This window comes from Cololabis saira, chromosome 5 (genome assembly GCF_033807715.1).
Source record: "Cololabis saira isolate AMF1-May2022 chromosome 5, fColSai1.1, whole genome shotgun sequence".
Classification (NCBI taxonomy): Eukaryota; Metazoa; Chordata; class Actinopteri; order Beloniformes; family Belonidae; genus Cololabis; species Cololabis saira.
Genome location: NC_084591.1, coordinates 32,783,369 through 32,803,736, shown reverse-complemented (window position 1 = coordinate 32,803,736; position 20,368 = coordinate 32,783,369). Strand labels below are relative to the sequence as shown.

Sequence of the window (20,368 nt, the reverse complement as noted above, 5' to 3'; positions counted from 1 at the left end):
TATATATATATTTTTTTTTATATTTTATTTCTAATATACAGTATATATATATATATATATATATATATATATATATATATTTTTTTTTTTAAAATATATATATATATATATTTAAATATATATATATTTTTAAATATATATATATATATTAATATATATATTTTATTTTATTTTTATATAAATATATATATTTTAAATATATATATTTTTTTTATTTTTTTAAATATGTATATATACTGTATATATACTGTCGCAGAAAATTTGAATATTGTGATAAAGTTCTTTATTTTCTGTAATGCAATTACAAAAACAAAAATGTCATACATTCTGGATTCATTACAAATCAACTTAAATATTGCAAGCCTTTTATTATTTTAATATTGCTGATTATGGCTTACAGTTTAAGATTAAGATTCCCAGAAGGATATTTGAGTTTTCTTAAACTGTAAACCATGATGATCAGCAATATTAAAATAATAAAAGGCTTGCAATATTTCAGTTGATTTGTAATGAATCCAGAATGTATGACATTTTAGTTTTTGTAATTGCATTACAGAAAATCACAATATTCTAATGTTCTGAGACAGTCCTGTATCTATGAAAACAACCCCCGTCCCGCTCATCGGTCAGACCGTGTTCCCGCTGCGCGTTCACGTCTCTCCGCTCCGCGCCACGTCGCGTTCCCGCGCCCCGCCAACGCTCCGTTTGTGATGAGGCGGGAAATGGCGTCCGAGGACACGGTCGGTGTGTGAGAGGAGCCCCGGCCCCGAGCAACGACACAGCTGGCTGGCGGAGCCGCGGCCCCACCCGTACCCGCAGCCCCGGAGCCGAGGACGCTGTTTTCGGAGACGCATCCCGAGGAATTCGGTGAGTTAACGAGCTCCGTGTCAACAGAAATGGTGGAGTACTGGGGGGCGTAGTCTAATGGAGGGACGGCGTCCCGCGGCCCAACTAAGCGCTGGTTTGGCGAATTAATAACGGATGATTAACGGGACGGTTCCGCGCGGAAGACGCCTCTCCGTTACCGGGGGCTCGGGCGTCGCTGTGCGGGACACGGAGGTAATCACGTCCCGGTGTCGCTGGCGCTGCTGCTGCGGGGAGCTAACGAGGCTAAAGCCTGATTTATGGTCCCGCGTCACACCGACGCAGAGCCTACGGCGTAGGCTCTGCGTCGGTGTAACGCGGGACCATAAATCAGCTAGCACCGTCACACGCTGTTAGCGGGGCTGCTGTCAACAGCGGGGTTATTTAAACTGTTGTGACCAAATGTTTTATCAGACAACAGCCAACCGCGTCACACCTGCGTTCAGCGTGTAGTGAGCTGTTACACGGTAACACCGGGCTAACGCTGGCCGCTAACGGTGTTACATAACTACAGTCTGCTGTCAACATAACTACAGTCTGCTGTCAACATAACTACAGTCTGCTGTCAACATAACTACAGTCTGCTGTCAACATAACTACAGTCTGCTGTCAACATAACTACAGTCTGCTGTCAACATAACTACAGTCTGCTGTCACATGTAACATAACTACAGTCTGCTGTCACATGTAACATAACTACACTCTGCTGTCAACATAACTACAGTCTGCTGTCACATGTAACATAACTACAGTCTGCTGTCACATGTAACATAACTACACTCTGCTGTCACATCTAACATAACTACAGTCTGCTGTCAACATAACTACAGTCTGCTGTCACATGTAACATAACTACAGTCCGCTGTCACATGTAACATAACTACAGTCTGCTGTCACATGTAACATAACTACAGTCCGCTGTCACATGTAACATAACTACAGTCTGCTGTCACATCTCACATAACTACAGTCTGCTGTCACATGTAACATAACTACAGTCCGCTGTCACATGTAACATAACTACAGTCTGCTGTCACATGTAACATAACTACAGTCTGCTGTCACGTGTAACATAACTACAGTCCGCTGTCACATGTAACATAACTACAGTCTGCTGTCACGTGTAACATAACTACAGTCTCCTGTCACATGTAACATAACTACAGTCTGCTGTCAACATAACTACAGTCTGCTGTCACATGTAACATAACTAGTCTGCTGTCACGTGTAACATAACTACAGTCCGCTGTCACATGTAACATAACTACAGTCCGCTGTCACATGTAACATAACTACAGTCTGCTGTCACGTGTAACATAACTACAGTCTCCTGTCACATGTAACATAACTACAGTCTGCTGTCAACATAACTACAGTCTGCTGTCACATGTAACATAACTACAGTCTGCTGTCAACATAACTACAGTCTGCTGTCACATGTAACATAACTACAGTCTGCTGTCAACATAACTACAGTCTGCTGTCACATCTCACATAACTACAGTCTGCTGTCACATGTAACATAACTACAGTCTGCTGTCACATGTAACATAACTACAGTCTGCTGTCAACATAACTACAGTCTGCTGTCACATCTCACATAACTACAGTCTGCTGTCACATGTAACATAACTACAGTCTGCTGTCACATGTAACATAACTACAGTCTGCTGTCACATGTAACATAACTACAGTCTGCTGTCAACATAACTACAGTCTGCTGTCACATGTAACATAACTACAGTCTGCTGTCACATGTAACATAACTACAGTCTGCTGTCACATGTAACATAACTACAGTCTGCTGTCACATGTAACATAACTACAGTCTGCTGTCACATGTAACATAACTACAGTCTGCTGTCAACATAACTACAGTCTGCTGTCACATGTAACATAACTACAGTCTGCTGTCACATGTAACATAACTACAGTCTGCTGTCACATGTAACATAACTACAGTCTGCTGTCACATGTAACATAACTACAGTCTGCTGTCAACATAACTACAGTCTGCTGTCACATGTAACATAACTACAGTCTGCTGTCACATGTAACATAACTACAGTCTGCTGTCACATGTAACATAACTACAGTCTGCTGTCACATCTCACATAACTACACTCTGCTGTCACATCTCACATAACTACAGTCTGCTGTCACATGTAACATAACTACAGTCTGCTGTCAGTAACATAACTACAGTCTGCTGTCAGTAACATAACTACAGTCTGCTGTCACATGTAACATAACTACAGTCTGCTGTCACATGTAACATAACTACAGGCTGCTGTCAGTAACATAACTACAGTCTGCTGTCACATGTAACATAACTACAGTCTGCTGTCAGTAACATAACTACAGTCTGCTGTCACATGTAACATAACTACAGTCTGCTGTCACATGTAACATAACTACAGTCTCCTGTCACATGTAACATAACTACAGTCTGCTGTCAACATAACTACAGTCTGCTGTCACATGTAACATAACTACAGTCTGCTGTCACATCTCACATAACTACAGTCTGCTGTCACATCTCACATAACTACAGTCTGCTGTCACGTATAACATAACTACAGTCTGCTGTCACATGTAACATAACTACAGTCTGCTGTCACATGTAACATAACTACAGTCTGCTGTCAACATAACTACAGTCTGCTGTCACATGTAACATAACTACAGTCTGCTGTCACATGTAACATAACTACAGTCTGCTGTCACATGTAACATAACTACAGTCCGCTGTCACATGTAACATGACTACAGTCTGCTGTCACATGTAACATAACTACAGTCTGCTGTCACATGTAACATAACTACAGTCTGCTGTCACATGTAACATAACTACAGTCCGCTGTCACATGTAACATAACTACAGTCTGCTGTCACATGTAACATAACTACAGTCTGCTGTCACATGTAACATAACTACAGTCTGCTGTCACATGTAACATAACTACAGTCTGCTGTCAACATAACTACAGTCTGCTGTCACATGTAACATAACTACAGTCTGCTGTCACATGTAACATAACTACAGTCTGCTGTCACATCTCACATAACTACAGTCTGCTGTCACATCTCACATAACTACAGTCTGCTGTCACGTATAACATAACTACAGTCTGCTGTCACATGTAACATAACTACAGTCTGCTGTCACATGTAACATAACTACAGTCTGCTGTCAACATAACTACAGTCTGCTGTCACATGTAACATAACTACAGTCTGCTGTCACATGTAACATAACTACACTCTGCTGTCACATGTAACATAACTACAGTCTGCTGTCAGTAACATAACTACAGTCTGCTGTCACATGTAACATAACTACACTCTGCTGTCACATGTAACATAACTACAGTCTGCTGTCAGTAACATAACTACAGTCTGCTGTCACATGTAACATAACTACAGTCTGCTGTCAGTAACATAACTACAGTCTGCTGTCACATGTAACATAACTACAGTCTGCTGTCACATCTCACATAACTACAGTCTGCTGTCACATAACTACAGTCTGCTGTCACATGTAACATAACTACAGTCTGCTGTCACATCTCTCTGCGGTGCTATTTGTTATCACATCTAATTCAGCAGAACAAATGCGCAGTGAAAGTGTTTCCTCTGCCTAGTGCAAATGTTTAAATGGTGTAAACTGGATATTCCCATTGTAAAAATTCGTGCACCCGGTTATTAAAGATGAATATTATTGAAACTCCTCCGGGTGGATTACAGCGCTGTAGTCGACAACAACGATTACTTTTATTAACGTTGCTGAAGTGGACGTTGATTCCGTGGGATCTGAGTGTTCTTTTTGTTTTTTTCTGGAAAGCAATACATTTCGAGGAAAAGAGCGACCAACTGACTCATTTCAGTAGGTGTATTTTTAACATTTGTTTATTTAATGTATTTTTGCCTTCATTTGCTTTAGTATGTCTGTAAAACCTGTTCACAAAAAAATATGAATGGGTATATTGCACCTATTTTTAGAAAGTGTGTTTAAGGCTGCATGAGAACATGGTGCACGTAAATACTGTCTCACTGAATTTCACTTAATATAAGGACATGTAGGCTGTAAATATCCACCTCTGGATGCAGAAGCTTCTTAGAAATCTCTAGCACTGGATGTGCTACGAGATGAAGTACTGGAACGTAAACAAAACTTTCACTCAACCAGATATCAGTTTCAGAATATTTTTAACCAGATCAAGCACACATGGTGGACAGTCAAGTAGTTAAAACCAAGTTAGTTAATGTTACTGAAAAGAAGGTTGGTTAATAAACTGGCGTGTCATTTCTTGTAGCTCTTACAACAAGTCTCTTCTGTGCATTTTAAATATTCATACATCCTCAAAAATATTCAGATTTTCAGGCGAGTTAAGAGGAACCATAATAGGGATATGGGTACAAAATATGCAAAGCAGGAAATAGGGCTGTTCGATTTTGCCCAAAACTAAAATCTCGATTTTTTTTCTCTCAAAATCCGATTTTCGATTACGATTATTTTGTGAATTGACAAAAGGCAAAGAAATGATTTCACATATGCTGTTTTTTTATTGAACATTTGCCCCATTGGGCTTTAAGTGCAAACTTTGCTCTTATTTAACCAAAAATGAATGAATAAAGTGCAAAACTCTGTAAAATAAGTTGAAAAAAAGTTTTAAAAAATATAATAAAATATAAAGTTTTATCTCTGAAAAAAAAATCAGCAAATCAGCACTTGCAAACATACAGTAAGTTATATTTCCAATTAAATAAAACAAGACATTTTCTAATTAAACTAAACTGGGTCTTTGCATGCTAAATAATAATGCAACCCATGAAGGAGGTAGAGGTGTGTAATGTCAGTCATTACATTTGCTATTCACATTTGCAAGTTTTTTGCAAGGAACACGAGCCGGTCTACCGCATCTGGCTTGAGGGATGCCCGGTGGCATGTTACAACGCCCCCTCCTACACTAAAGAGCCTCTCCCATGGGGCACTTGTCGCAGGTATTGGGAGGTATTTCCATCAATCATTAATATGGTATCAATCATTAATATGTGTGCAGACAAGGATAAAAAAAAAAAAAAAAGTGAAAAATCGATTTTACGAGTTTCACGTTTTAACATCGTTCTAATTACATAATCGCGATTACGATTTAAAATCGATTAATCGAACAGCCCTAGCAGGAAATGAAGGATAAGAAAGTAATTTCATGAATGATTTCTAATTCTTTTACAGAGTTTCAGGACACTTGTTGTGGTTCTGGTCATGTAGGTTCATCTCATTTATGGTTCCTCTTAACTCACCTGAAAATCTGTCTCAGAATATTTTTGAGGATGTATGAATATTTAAAATGCACAGAAGAGACTTGTTGTAAGAGCTACAAGAAATGACATGCCAGTTTATTAACCAACCTTCTTTTCACTAGCATTAAGGGGAGTCTGAAAGATTAATCCCATACTGTGAATTAAATCGGAAAAGATCGTCACAGGCACCTTCTAAGGTTCAATAGACCAAAATTATAAAATTAGGCTGCACCAAGATAATGAGTGCAGCTCTGTTACGCATTATATTTAAATTGACGTTGGTTTAAAAATGATGGCACTGAACCAAAGGGCTCTACACTTGACCCTTCATTTCTATCAGCATCTCCTATGCTCTAGTCTCTGGGAGGAAAAATGTAAGAAGAGGAATCAATGATTTGCCAATTGATTAATGAAATAAGATGTTAGTGACTGAGGTAACACATCCAAGTTAACTGGTAATCACAATGACTTACAGATGTCTGGGTCCATGTGGAGTTACTGTAAAACATTCAGTGCTTTCATCTATCACTTCTTATAATGTTATTACTTGATTTGTTCTCTCCTTCCAGGGTATTCCTCGTCAAAGTTTGAAGTAAATAAGCTTGACGGTCTTGCAGTTGTCACCTATGCAGCTCATACATTCACAGTTGTCATTATAACCAATGGTTTAAGTAGCCTATGCAGTTAGTCTATATTCAGCTTTAGTCAATACACTGAGCTCTGACACCTGTCCACAAAACTATTCAGAAACTGTGCTTCAAAACTGTTAAAATGCTGTTTCTCTCATGACTGTTTGGTTGTGTGGTGTGGTAGTTTTCTTTCTAGCGTCTTGTTGGGAGCTGGAACTAAGGGGGTGGGGCTTACCAGTAGTTCAATTGTAGTTTAGATGACTGACATTGTGGGTTTTTTTCTTCTTTTTTTTCAAATTCATGGTTTCAGATCTTGATTTAATATTTTATTTTCATCTCCATTTTCATTTATATGGCTTTTCGCAGACATCTTGTACTAGAGTGAGGGTTTCAAATATTCATATGTGAAACCACTTAAGATTACATATGAAGAAGTAATCGGTGTTTATTTGCTAGTTTAAGCCACACCTTTAAAACGTCCCCCCAGCACACTAACATTGCTGTTCAACCTAATCACCAGTTGAACCCTGCCAGCTCATCCAAACATGTTTTGCTTTGGTAGCACTTTTTGGTTTCACAGGGTTTGTTTTTTTTTTTTTTTTTTTTGGTGCTGTCACACATTTTTGAGTCAGGTGCATTTTTCAAAATAACTTCAAATCTCAGAGGCATTTGTTTTTCACAACTATCTTTATTTAGGCATGCATTGGTACAAATTACATGTGTTTCGGCACATGTGTTTAAGAGAAGTCATATATCAGCTTGGACATAGTTTTTTTCTATTTTGTTTTTAGCTTGCAAATTATAGCTTATGATCTCTGTGAAAATGTCACACTCTGCAGCATCTCAACATACACTTTAGTTTGGAGTTAGCTTAAGAAAGAAGCAGCAAACATACGTGGACACCGCCATTTTACTGGTACCTAAAGATGGCGTTTCTTTGGAATATCTATACATTTCTGTTTAAGTTTAAGACTGAAGTTTGTGTGTGTGTGTTTAAAATATATTAGCTAGTTAATTTGAACATTTTCTTAAACTGACCACAATAAGGCATTTAATTCAATTAATAAATAAATAAAAATCCCTTCTTACCATATTATGGCACAAAAAGTACATTAGAAAGTGTTGTGTTGTGATGGAGTGGTGAACCTCGATTGGTAAAATCGGTTGCCAGTGCAGTTGTGAAACACCAAAACCTCCATGTATAACTAAATCACACTCTCTCCACTTCTTTTTGCTCATCAGATTCTTCTATGTGACGTTGGAGCACGATGAGGCTGAGAGTGCGTAAAGCCCCTCAGCAGGTGAACATAGGCCGGCGAACGCATCCGTCCAAGGTGAAACGGAAACATTGTGAGGTGGAGCCATCCCCGGTGAGAGGTCGGGGCAAAATGCAGAAGAACGAAACGGGCCTGTTCTCCACCATCAAAAAGTTTATCCGTGGAAATGCTGTCAAGGTAGGCCCAGACTGACATACACTGATGTTTTTCTGACAATATTTCATCTTCTGAAAAGAAAACAGAGTACCGTACTTGCTTTTTCTTAAAAATAAAAACATAAACAAGGACTCGTAGAGAGTAATTTTAAAGAATATAAACCACATTTAACAGTTTAGTCTTAAGATGACCACTTGTGTCAGCCTTGAGGGAGGATGTACGAAAGATGGAACATTTGGCAAATAATTAAAAGAAAAGTAGAAAATATGCTTTTCAAAGAAAGAAAACAACTTGCTTTCCATAACAAGCTCCATTTACAACAAAGATAAAAAGATTGTAGACACAAAGAGGGTAATAAACTCCACAAGAACAAGACATCTTAATATTTCACAGTTGAAGTTTATGAACCAGCAATGTTGATTGTGTACTTCCTCTGTCTCACATCCTGGAAACTATTGTAGGCAGTAATGACAAATTATTAGTTTGACAGTGGCAGATACAGTTTTGTTCTGGCCTCTCTCAGTAACAGACCATCTAAGGAGATGTAGTGGTACCGTGATTTATAGTAATAAAGAAATATGTAACCATAAAGATTTTACAGTGCTCATTATTCTAACTCAACATCAACATCTTTATCATACCAAACTTATACTACATCGTTACCAAAGACTCACTTTTATGTTGCTGTTTCTCAGCATTTTTCTGTTAATGACTTAACAGGCCATCTATACAAGACACATCTGTAAATGTGTTATTTTGGCACCTTGCAGAAATGTGCACACTCCTGTCATTGTTTGTACATGGGTGGCCACATACTTATAGACCAGCATCTGCAGAAAGAGGTGCACCGTGCAGTGAATGGAGCCCACGGACAAGTACAGGCATTCACACATAATTGAGGAGGACACATTTGTCTGCAGAGGCCGACAGGCTCACAAACTACGTTTAGGTAATACAGAGCACATTAGAGCTTCGCAACCTTGCAGATGTCCAGTGCAGACACCTCTTAGTGCCCAAACCTTAAAAACAGAATATCAAGGTACATCAGTTCCACCTGTAACAGGTTGTTTTTTAAAAAAAAGGCTATGTGAGTAAAGAGGTAAACATTTGCTGAGAAGATGAAACTAGCTATACCATTTCTAATCCAGTCTTGTCTCACGGTTCGTTTTTTTCCCAGGTGGAGCAAGACATCCCGGCCAAGAGGAGTCGCATTGATTGTAATTCTGACGGCGGTCTCATTACTTCAACGCCGCAGACCAAAGGTCTCCCCAACAAGTCGGTCTCCAGAGTCTGTCGGAAAACTCCTAACAAAGGTACCACAGAACAGCTCTCCGGTTTGCTTCGGTCACTTCTGGAGCTTTTGGTTTCTTGGGTTTTATAAAGAAATGTGACAGAGGACTAGAAAACTACATACTGTGTTTCCAAGTTGTTTGTGAATAGTCACTTCCTTTTCATTTGTTTAATATTTTGTTCTAGACACGATGACCTGCAACAGTAAGCTCATTAAACCAAATGGTAAACTGGAGGCCCCTGTGGAATCGGCGAGCAGCCCGCCGCGCACCACTCTGCTTGGAACCATCTTCTCCCCCGTCTTCAACTTTTTCTCACCAGCAACTAAAACAGGTTTAAAAAAAAAAAAACAAGGAGATTCATCAATAATTTGGACAACACTTTGGACTAACTTTACTGACATAAATGCAACTTTCATTTCATTATCACCTGATGGAGTTACATGTGATTAAATACGCACAAGTTTCTCTGCATCCTTTTGTACGCTGAAACAAAGTAGATGAATTGATCTGACAAGATTGTGCTGCAACGTAAATAATCACAAGTGCCAATGATGTCACTAGTTGTTGCCGATTAGTGATGTGGTCGAATGATGCAAACCGTTGTTCAGTCTAAAGCCGACGGTAAGAGGGCTGTATCTCTGCAAAGTGTGGTGGTGCCAGCAGTAATATAGAAAAACACACCAAGCTTTTAGAGCTGTGTCAATTAAAAAAAAACATAGAAAATCATATTTTTCATACATAAAAACACCTGGGCTTTCTGCAGTGCCGAGAAGCCTCCAGTAAAGAACACAAATCTGAAGCAGAAGCGCCAGCCGCACCTTACTTCTGCACCTCTTAAGATGCATTTGCAGGAAAAACGACTCAAAGCAGCAAAGGAACCGTTCGGTATGTCCGGTTGGTCTGTAGGAAGGGCTGGCAGCATGCCAAAGTATGCATCTACTTTTTTCTTTTATTTCAGAAATGCAGAAGGATAAATATTAACAAATTAAGTAAAGTTGACAGAGAAAACAGAAGATATTTTGTGCTCAGTCTGCTGCAGCAGAAATAAAAGCCAAATTATAATCAATGTGTTGGAGTTGTATGTTTTTCAGTCTGGAGGTCTGTAACGGACCTGATCCCACGTGGATGGCTGGAAGGAGCTTTTGTGATTTGTGAATAAAACTTCAAATGACGCTGAAATTCCTGTTCCCTCTTTGAAGCCACTCCAGGCTCCGATTCGCCGGGCCAAGCCGTGGAAGCAGAGGAGATCATGAAACAGCTCGACATCGAACAGCCAGAAGAAATGCCAAGCAGCACGCTTGCATCCACAGAAGGAATCGCTCCGTGTTACACGCCCCAGATGTTGCCCCAGAGGCTTCAGATCACCTCTGATGCAGCCGTAGAAGAAGGAGAGATCGTCACGGAAATCGACATGCCCCCATTAACGGGTAAGACCGCTCTCTCACCGTCGCTCGGCCTCAATTGTCAGCCTTTGACTCGCAGGCTGAAAAGTCATTAGGCTTTTTAATTTTATTTTAGTCCACATAAAAATTGATTTTCTGAAACCGGATGTAATAATTCTGGTGTACAAAGGAATATTTCTTATTACAGGATGGTAATGAGTGTGAACTTGATTCAGGGACTAAAATGACATGAATCAATGTAGTTTTGAGTTTGCAGCATCAAGGATTTAACGAACCCCTGAGCCCAAGTAGTGAGGTCCAAATACATTTGTATTTTAAGCACAAAAAAAGTCACCCCACTTAAGTGATGGTGTGGATGGGTTCCCTACAGATGGAGCAATGTCCTTTTAACTTTTTGAGTTTATAAAATAGGACTTTGTGCAGCAAATGTACTTGTTATTTTCACCGGCATCTTAACGCTGTACAAACAGACCTCCAAATGTCGGATATACTACTGTCATTAGACGCCAAGTGAGGAGGATTCATTGCCACATCTTCCCTAGAGCTGCCGCTCTACAGACCGTTTACGACGACTCTGCAGAACCTTAAATAGTGGCGGTCGCTGCAGCGTGTCGTCTCACATCAGAGTATTATTGAGCTGAACTGGACGACGTTACTGTCGTCAGAGACCAACACAGTTGTTCTGTCATACTCATGACGCACTTCCTTTTCCACACTTTCTTTGAACTGTTACACAACTGTAACCCCAACATAACAATGGGGGTTCCTCTTTGTTCAAGAGCATCCCAGTTACATGTCCCTCTCGTGTCATCATCAGTTCCTGTGTGTGTGTCAGATGGCAGCTACCCTCATTCGATACCTTCAGCTCCTGCTGAAACCTCATATGAAGAAGAATGGGAGGTCTTTGACCCGTAAGTTGAGCAAGTTTTACTGACTTTTATTTATGTGAATCTCATGGAGGCGCTGAGGAGAGACGCATCATGGGCACTGCTTGGTCTGAGCTGACACATGCGGCCACTAGGTGGAGCCAGAAATGGAGCCTGTGTATGATTTTTGGTCGACTTAAAGGTATTCTCCTTGATCCTCCCTGAGCTAGCAAGCATTTTGAAAATGGCACCTCTAAGCCCCCCCCATTCGGTCCGAATGATACGGATTGGTCCAGGTCCATGGGACGCCCTGTCCCATGCGCGCACTCGCTTCCAGCCGCCCCGTGTCCACATCGCACGGGTCTTCCTGGGCTCACAGTGTCCCAGTGTAACCCCCTCCCTCCCTCCCTTCTGCCACGGACCCCAGTATATTATAGATATTATGTAGTTATTTCCAGAGCAGCTCGGTCTCCGCTGTGTGTGACCGGGGAGCGGGAGCCGTTAGGCTGCTGCTGCTGCTGCTCCTCCTCTCTGCCCAGCAGCTCCTGCAGCAGCAGCAGCAGCAGCAGCCCGGGGGGACACGTGAACAGCCACAGCCGTGAAAAGCCGCAGCCGCTCCGGCTCGGAAGCTGTATGGGGTCCGTGGGGATGTAGTTCGTCTCACGGTGAGAGCGGAGAGCGCCGGTGAACGGCACGGCAGCGCGCTGCGGTGCCGTGCAGGCTTGTTGCCGCAGCTACGGCGTAGGGTACGGCGTAGACGCCGTACCCTACGCCGTAGCCGTGGCTTTAGAGCCTGCAGCACCGCAGCGCGCTGCCGTGCCGTTCATCGACGCTCTCCGGGATGGAGACGCCGGTGGGCACGTTTGGGTGGGCACAGCCCCCCCACCCCCCCTAAAACCGGCCTCGCTTACAGGTGAATGAGACATGGGGTAGTTTTGCTGTAAATGTGCTGTCCAAAATGTTTAATAATCCTATGCGCGTTCGTGTTTGTGGGGGCGTGGCTTTGGACGGAGCGCTCGTGGGTGGGGGCGGGGGGGGGCGGGGCTTAGAGGAAGCGCCACTTTCAAATCTTGCTAGCTCTGGGAAGACTGCATAGAATAACTTTAAGACGGTTGTACTGCTGTTCATTAAGGCTGAATTATGGTTCTGCGTCACACCAACGCAGAGCACACGCCGCAGCCGTGACGCCGTCGTGAACCCTTCGGACTTCTCCGTCTCTCCATTTCGTCGCGGTGCAGTACCCCCCGCAGCCGCTAGTTAGTGATCTTTTTCTGAATGGTTTATCCGACTTTTTCCGGTCACAGTGAATCAAAGAGATAAGGACAACTATCGTGCAAAGAAACAAAACAAAAAAAATCACATATAAACGAACAAAAGAGCCCTGAAAGTTCACGACTGCTTCAAACCGGAAACCGGAAATGCGTTGCTTCCAAGCGAACCAATCACAGCGCCCTCCGTCTGCGTGTGGTCTGCGCCGCTCGACCCATAGTTACAATTTTCGGGAGGTGCACGTCAGTGACTGCGCAGGTGACGGCGTGTGGTCCATATTTCAGCCTTTAGGGGTGTAACTAGGGATGGGAATTGATAAGATTTTTTCGATTCCGATTCTCTTATCGATTCTGCTTATCGATTCGATTCTTTATCGATTCTCTTATCGATTCTCATTTGGAAAAAAGGAGAAGAAACAATTTTAGTATCAACTTTGTTTTAATAAAACAAAGTTGATACTAAAATACTAAAAAGAAACAATTTTAGTATCAACTTTGTTTTAATAAAACAAAGTTGATACTAAAATTGTTTCAATTTCTTTGTTTCTCCGATCTTTTTTGTTCAAAGATATAAAACTTTTATATCTTTGAACAAAAAAAATATAAGTGAGGTCATATGATGCCCCCAGCCTTAGGCTCCTCGATGGTGCCAGGGGGTCCCCACAAAATGATTTGTAATATACAGTAAAATATGTATTTAATATAAAATAATAATAATAAAATAAATATTCTTCTGTAGAAATTAACGAAAAACAACAAATTATTTTGTGGCAATTACACAAGAATGTCCAGTAACATGTTCAACACCACAAACTTAGTCACTGCTGGTAACATTCATCTATTCTGGCCTGATACTCTTCCCTGCCTTGATGAAAGGAGAATCTAGCGGTAGAAGCTCTTTAACTTCTCCATAGATGAGCTGACGAGCTGCAGCTGTGTCAGGAGCTCCGCTGTCCGCCGGAGCGCAGCTCTTCTAAAGCATGATTTATGGTCCGCGTTAAATCGACGCAGAGCCCCTCGGCGTAGGGTACGCGGCGACGCGCGCCGTACGGTGCGTGTCGCCGCGTACCCTACGCCGTAGGCTCTGCGTTGGTGTAACGCGGAACCATACATCAGCCTTACCACACGCCGGCTGACTCCGCGCTCCCAGCGCATCAGCCGGCTGAGTCCTAACAGTTTCCCCCCTCTGTTGAAATGTCCACATTGCAAGAATTGTCGCCCTGTTGTCATCCTTTTTGGTAAAATGTAACCAAACTTCCCAGCGTTTATGCCGCTTTGTCCCCGTGTTTTCCTGCTGGGCGCAAATGCGCATGCTGCGCAACGTGCTTGGTGACGTCATTCGCGCCCACTGGAATCGATAAGGGAATCGTTTGCGAAAAAGGCAAACGATTCCAAGCAATTGAAACACTGGGAACCGGTTCTCAACAAGAACCGGTTCTCGATTCCCATCCCTAGGTGTAACAATACACTAATCTCACGATACGGTAGATACACGATATTGAGGTCACGATACGATACGATATTATAGCAGTATTTTTTTAACAACCTTGAATGAGGAACATATGACTGGAAAAAATTATCTTTTATTTGAAAGACACAAAATACAAAACAATACAAGTAAAAATATTTTGCCACAAACTGAATAGTTTCTCTCATGTATGACTTGACTTTTTTCTTTTCTTTTCTTTTTAACAACTAAAATTAAATAAATAAAAGTAAATAAATACATACAATTTTACATCATAAAAAAGATTGATTCATGCTCACCTTATAAGTGTAAGATATTTATTTTTGGTAAGAAGGTTATTTTGGTAATTCAGGGTTCATTATTTTATAAATATATTCTTTATATTCTGATGTAAATCAGGGACTATAATGACACTAGTAAGTTTATCTGTAGTGATTAGTCTGTTTTAGATTGGGCGGAGTGATACGCCACAGTACGGCACTAGGTGCTGTGTTGATGTTCTAAAATCCTACGCTGTTGAGGGACATTAAAGTACACTGGAACACTGGAAGTTTTCCCGTGTGTTTATCCTACTCACGACCAGAAAAAGGTTTAATTTAATAAGGTAAGGCTTAACTCTACACCAGACTTAAACGTTCAGAGCTCAAAACCCTGCAAGAGTCCCGTGATCGGGAACAAAACGGTACTAGTTTCTTCTGAGCGGAATTGCGTGGCACGATAAATTGTTACACCCCTACTGTTCATTTGATGTTTTTGGAGAAGTTGACGTGGACTAAGAATTATCTGTTTATTTAGGTTCAGATGGGTCACTTTGATCTATATAACAAACATTAAACGTAAAGCTTTATGGGACAACACTTGTTCATTTTGTTAAGAGGATATTTTTTGTGGCTCGTCTGCATCAAGGTACTTCTTCATCAAGCATGTGCCTCCGTTGACAGAAGAGCAGTTAACTCGCAAACCAGCATTACCTTTGAAAACCCGCAGCACGCCGGAGTTCTCCCTCGTCCTGGATCTGGTAAGAGCCAAGTGTTTCATGTGTCATCATCTCATTTTAGAAATAAGTTGACTTGCACTGTTTTGTCTCTCCTCCTTCTCCTACCAGGATGAAACTCTGGTTCACTGTAGTTTGAATGAACTAGAAGATGCAGCGCTGACATTCCCTGTGCTCTTTCAAGATGTAATATACCAGGTAGAGACTGAAAAAGCCTCCTCTTACTGATGTCTCTCTCTCACTGCTTTAATGATAAAAGGTCCACTGTTGTTCCTTTAATGTGAAGGTTTATGTGCGGTTGAGGCCCTTCTTTCGAGAGTTTCTGGAGCGCATGTCTCAGCTGTACGAGGTGAGGAATTACTTCACGCATTACTTGTTCTATCTCACCTCCTGGCCCGAGGAGACATGTTAATTTATTGCTGTCCATTAAAACTTCAGATTATTCTCTTCACGGCTTCAAAGAAGGTCTACGCTGACAAGTTGCTCAACATCCTGGACCCGAAAAAACAGTTAGTAAGGTGAGTGAAAACGTCAGCTTCTAAAGAAAACCCTGTGGTGTCCCGTGGTCGTCTCCGCGGTGAACTGTCGACGTATTCACCCCTGACTTGTTTCATGTTTCTCATGATTGTAATAAAGTATGTTTTTGGATTTCATGGGATGTACACTCTGCAGTCTGAAACGCTGAAGTGACATCAAAACAAAAATGTACTGAAAATGTTTAGTGATAATTCTTAATCATCAGGTTGAATGCGCCCATCCCCCTCTCCTTATCAGAACCCATTCAGCTGATGGGCATTCATCTATTACTGTTATTGATCATCATTCCTGCAGGTGTGTGATAGATATATAATGGTAGGATAACTGTGCCCTCCTCATGTCGTAGACATCGACTGTTTCGGGAGCACTGTGTGTGCGTTCAAGGGAACTACATCAAAGACCTGAACATCCTTGGAAGGGACCTGTCTAAGACCGTGATCATCGACAACTCACCCCAAGCCTTCGCCTACCAGGTAACCCACGTCAGCCAGAGGAAGCCCGGCGTCTGCTCGGACCCGTCCTCATCCTATCATGTATTCTGTCTTTCCAGCTCTCCAATGGAATCCCAATAGAGAGCTGGTTTGTGGATAGAAATGACAACGAGCTTCTGAAGCTTGTTCCTTTCCTGGAACAACTCGTGGAGCGGGTACGTATATCGACTTCTGACGTCCTCACAGTTCTGCAAGTTTCAAATGCCGCTAGCATCGTGCTGTAGATGCTCCACTCGTACCTGCGGACATCCTTAGATTAGAGTAGTTGTTGGAGCCCGGTGAGAGTAGGAAGATACTTGAACTGATGCTGAGTCGCTGTCGCTCAACAATCAATCAAAGCTCTGTGCTGATTGGCTAATCTGCCAGCAGCTTATACGTTCAGCCCTCTGACGTGAATTGAATTTTTTTAATTAAAATGTTATTTCGAACATTAAACAGTAGTGAATACAAAACAATAATAAATAAGTGTAAATAAGAAAACAAAACAACTCATTTAGACACTGGCTGCTCTGAAGCACATTTGATGGAGATGGAGGTTAGATCTTGCCTCCTTTTATGCTGTTGGCAGTTTGTGGACAGCTGAAAAGACCCACTACCGCCATCATGTGGCAGCCAGTTATTAGTCGGGTCAGCGCTGTAATGGAGACGCACCGGCTGGAGGGGCTACAGACAAGTCCTGCGAGTGGAAATGCACCTAAAGTTAAAGATCTTAAGAGGTCTTTAGGAAGGAGGAGGGTGGATGGGATTAAGGACGAGGGGATCGTAGCAACAGCCAGGGTGAGCGATCCTAGAAATTATGGTTTTGACACTTAAGGAGGAAACCTGATTAATATGTTGACAGAAATATACTGAAGCTCTCAGACAAAAAATACCAAAGGTAAAACTTCTGGATGTGGTAAGAGGACGTGCAGTTGGTCGGTGTGACAGGAGAATGCAGAAGACACGATACGATGGATCCGTCTCTGAAGGGAAATGCCAAAAGAAGAATAGTTGAACATTTAACTAGTGATGAACCGAAATGAAAATTTGTGGCCGAAACCGAAACCGAAAATAATAATAAACACTTGGCCGGATACCGAACAATACCGAACATGGTTCTTCGCAGTTTTTCATTTATTTTGCCAATTTTTTCACCATTGCATAAATCAAATAAATTTGATTTAGGCATGCTTTTAAAAGAAAAAAAACTTTTACAAAATTACAAGGTAGAAAACATTTGTTGAACATAAAAAACTGAACATTTTTTAATTTCCCAGCATTTCTTAAATATTCCAGCAGACATTATACCAGCAAAGAACAATAACTTAAAATAAATAGATTAGCAAAATACATTTTGTGGCCATCTTTGAGCTTACGTTAGGCTTTACTGACTGAACATTGTAACATAGGCCTTAAAACAATAAAAATGCATTAAAGCCTCAGGGTTTTTTATCATTTCAAATGATAAATCAAACTTGTAGCTGAAAGACTTTGCAGATGTGCCCCCTCTAGATATTTGAGCAGAACATTCATTGCAAACAGCCATTCTTGTATTATTCTTTGCCACTCTAATATACTTCCACACTGCTGACATGTTTGCACCGCACCACTCCACTCCACGCTCTTTGCTGTTTGATTTCGTCATCTAAACGCACCTGTAATAGATTGATTTATGTTGTTTTGGTTCCACCTGCTGGTGAATGTTGGTAAAATTCTTATGTTGTTAGTTTTTGGTTCGCCAACGATTTATGTGTTGCAACAGTTACGGAGCGGCCAGTCTATTTCCTTATATTACGCCGTTATTAATTGTTTGGTTTTTTTCCCATTTATTCCACCGAACACCGAAATAGTTTTTTTGCCATTTTCGGCCGAACAATTTTGGTTACCGGACAATCGGTGCATCACTACATTTAACTCAGGGGTGTCGGACTCCAGTCCTCGAGGGCCGCATTCCTGCATGTTTCAGATGTTTCCCTGCTTCAGCACACCGTGATAAAAGTAGCTGTGACACCAACAGAGCTGTCCAGACCTTGATGACAAGCTGGTGACGACCATTAATTTGAATCAGGTGTATTGATGCAAGGAGACATCTGAAACATGCAGGAATGCGGCCCTCGAGGACTGGAGTCCGACACCCCTGATTTAACTGAAATAACTCGTTTATTGAAGAAAACTCACCACAGGATGAAAGTCTGAGGCAAAGCATTGCTTAGTTTTCTTTAGAGTACTATTCACTTGACATTATTACCTGTAAATGGTGAGATTTATCCCAGGACCTTCTGTTTTAGAGGATCCTAAACTAATTTAAAGCTTGAAACTTTAGGCTGATGAGAATTGAACCTCCGTTTAGCTGAACAGCTGAAAGTGTGTTTGGTTGCCCGACTCTAAACGACTCCTTCTCTCTCTCTGGCCCACAGAACGGAGACGTCAGACCGCACATCCGAGAACAGTTTCGCTTGCACGACCTCCTCCCTCCAGACTGAGCAGCTCGTCTCTGATCCAGATGCTTACAACGCTGGGCGGGAAGAATTGAAGAGAAGGATATATCCTCTTTTCGTACACAACATTGTCCTTTTTTCCTCTCCTTTCCTTAAACATGCAGAAAAAGATTGAAAACTATGTTTGAGTCCGATGTTGTGGGTGTGTTCTGGACGGCCTTCTGGGGGTGAAGTTAGTCTTGGGCGGTTTTGGATGACAACCCTGAATGTCCCACGGCGTTGCTTCCTGCGGACGTTGTCGGTTTCAGCCGGAGCCGCAGCGGCCAGTCAGCCTGTATATTATTCACTCTTTTGTAAATACATGTAAATAATTGTTTTTGTTTTTTTTTCCTTGAAGTTTTTAAGTCATTTAACGTTGACTTCTGATTTTTAGTACGTCTTCTTGGGTTGCTTTTCTAAACCAGCAGAATGCCGTGGTGTTTGGTTTGAGGTCAGCAGCTTCTCCGTCGTATGCCTGCAGTATTTCTGTGACGCTTTACTCCATTACATGCAGTCGTCTGTTTAAGGTGCCGTTTTAAAAAGAACTAAAGTATCTTTGGGAGGAAAATGTTTCTGAAATATTTTAAAGTTATGAAATGTAATTTAGAATAAGGTCTCAAATGAATACAAAAGCCATAATGGCCAAATAATAGTTTTTGAGATTTGTATCTGAGAGTCCGTTTCTGACTTTGTCCTCTTTGATGGGTGGGGGTGGGGGCGGGGCGGGGTCCAGGCATCGTGCACTTTGACATCCAGCCCTTTGTAACTTGATGTAAAATCTTGTCACTTTTCTACAAAGGAGTGTATCAGCTGGGGGGGGGGTTAAATTGTAGCACCAGCAAACCGCCAACATGTCGCTTTGAAATCTTGTTTTCCGAGACGTCTCGTATGTCGGATCCTTGACGTAGGAGCCACCAGTTTTATTGACTATTGAATGATCACTCCTGGTGTATTCAGTGTTACTCAACGGTTTCCTTGGAAATAAATACATTTTTATACGACCTGCTTTGTTTTGGTTTATTTTTGCTGAGACGTCCACGTGACAGAGGGACGACTACCTGGAGCCGGGACCTTCTGAATGTCTTCATAGAAGCTTTTCCAAGATTAATATATTTAGATAAATGGTTAATAGATAAATGATGACTATAAAAGGCAAATTAAACCTAAATCCAACCAAAAAGTTTACAGTTGTTCAGATTCAGAAAACTTTATTTATCCCAGAGGGGCAATTGCAAGAACAACTGAGCATCAAGACGTTGAAAGTACCAAAAAGAATAATAATAGAATAAAATAAAAGCAGATAAATGAGGCATGTCTCGTATGTACTAAATATAAGAATATAAAAAAAAATGTACATGTAAAT

The 20,368-nt window shown here is 41.3% G+C and overlaps 1 protein-coding gene across 3 annotated transcripts; it reads left to right on the top strand.

Annotated features, from left to right (window-relative positions):
* The first annotated feature begins 616 nt into the window (after positions 1-616).
* Positions 617-20,006, top strand: ctdspl2a (CTD (carboxy-terminal domain, RNA polymerase II, polypeptide A) small phosphatase like 2a). 3 transcript variants are annotated; one of them, XM_061721608.1, is made up of 14 exons: positions 617-867; positions 4,709-4,750; positions 8,040-8,251; positions 9,408-9,543; positions 9,707-9,853; positions 10,722-10,949; positions 11,707-11,836; positions 15,434-15,545; positions 15,633-15,719; positions 15,808-15,870; positions 15,960-16,039; positions 16,405-16,531; positions 16,609-16,704; positions 18,946-20,006. In XM_061721608.1, exons 3-14 carry the CDS (start codon positions 8,066-8,068, stop codon positions 19,009-19,011), a joined length of 1,458 nt encoding a protein of 485 aa, XP_061577592.1. In that variant the 5' UTR covers positions 617-867; positions 4,709-4,750; positions 8,040-8,065; the 3' UTR covers positions 19,012-20,006. The 3 variants fall into 3 exon arrangements, with proteins under 3 accessions (XP_061577592.1, XP_061577591.1, XP_061577593.1); XM_061721607.1 differs by lacking the exon at positions 4,709-4,750 and having other exon boundaries at positions 618-867; XM_061721609.1 differs by lacking the exon at positions 4,709-4,750 and having other exon boundaries at positions 622-867; positions 11,743-11,836.
* Positions 20,007-20,368: the final 362 nt, after the last annotated feature.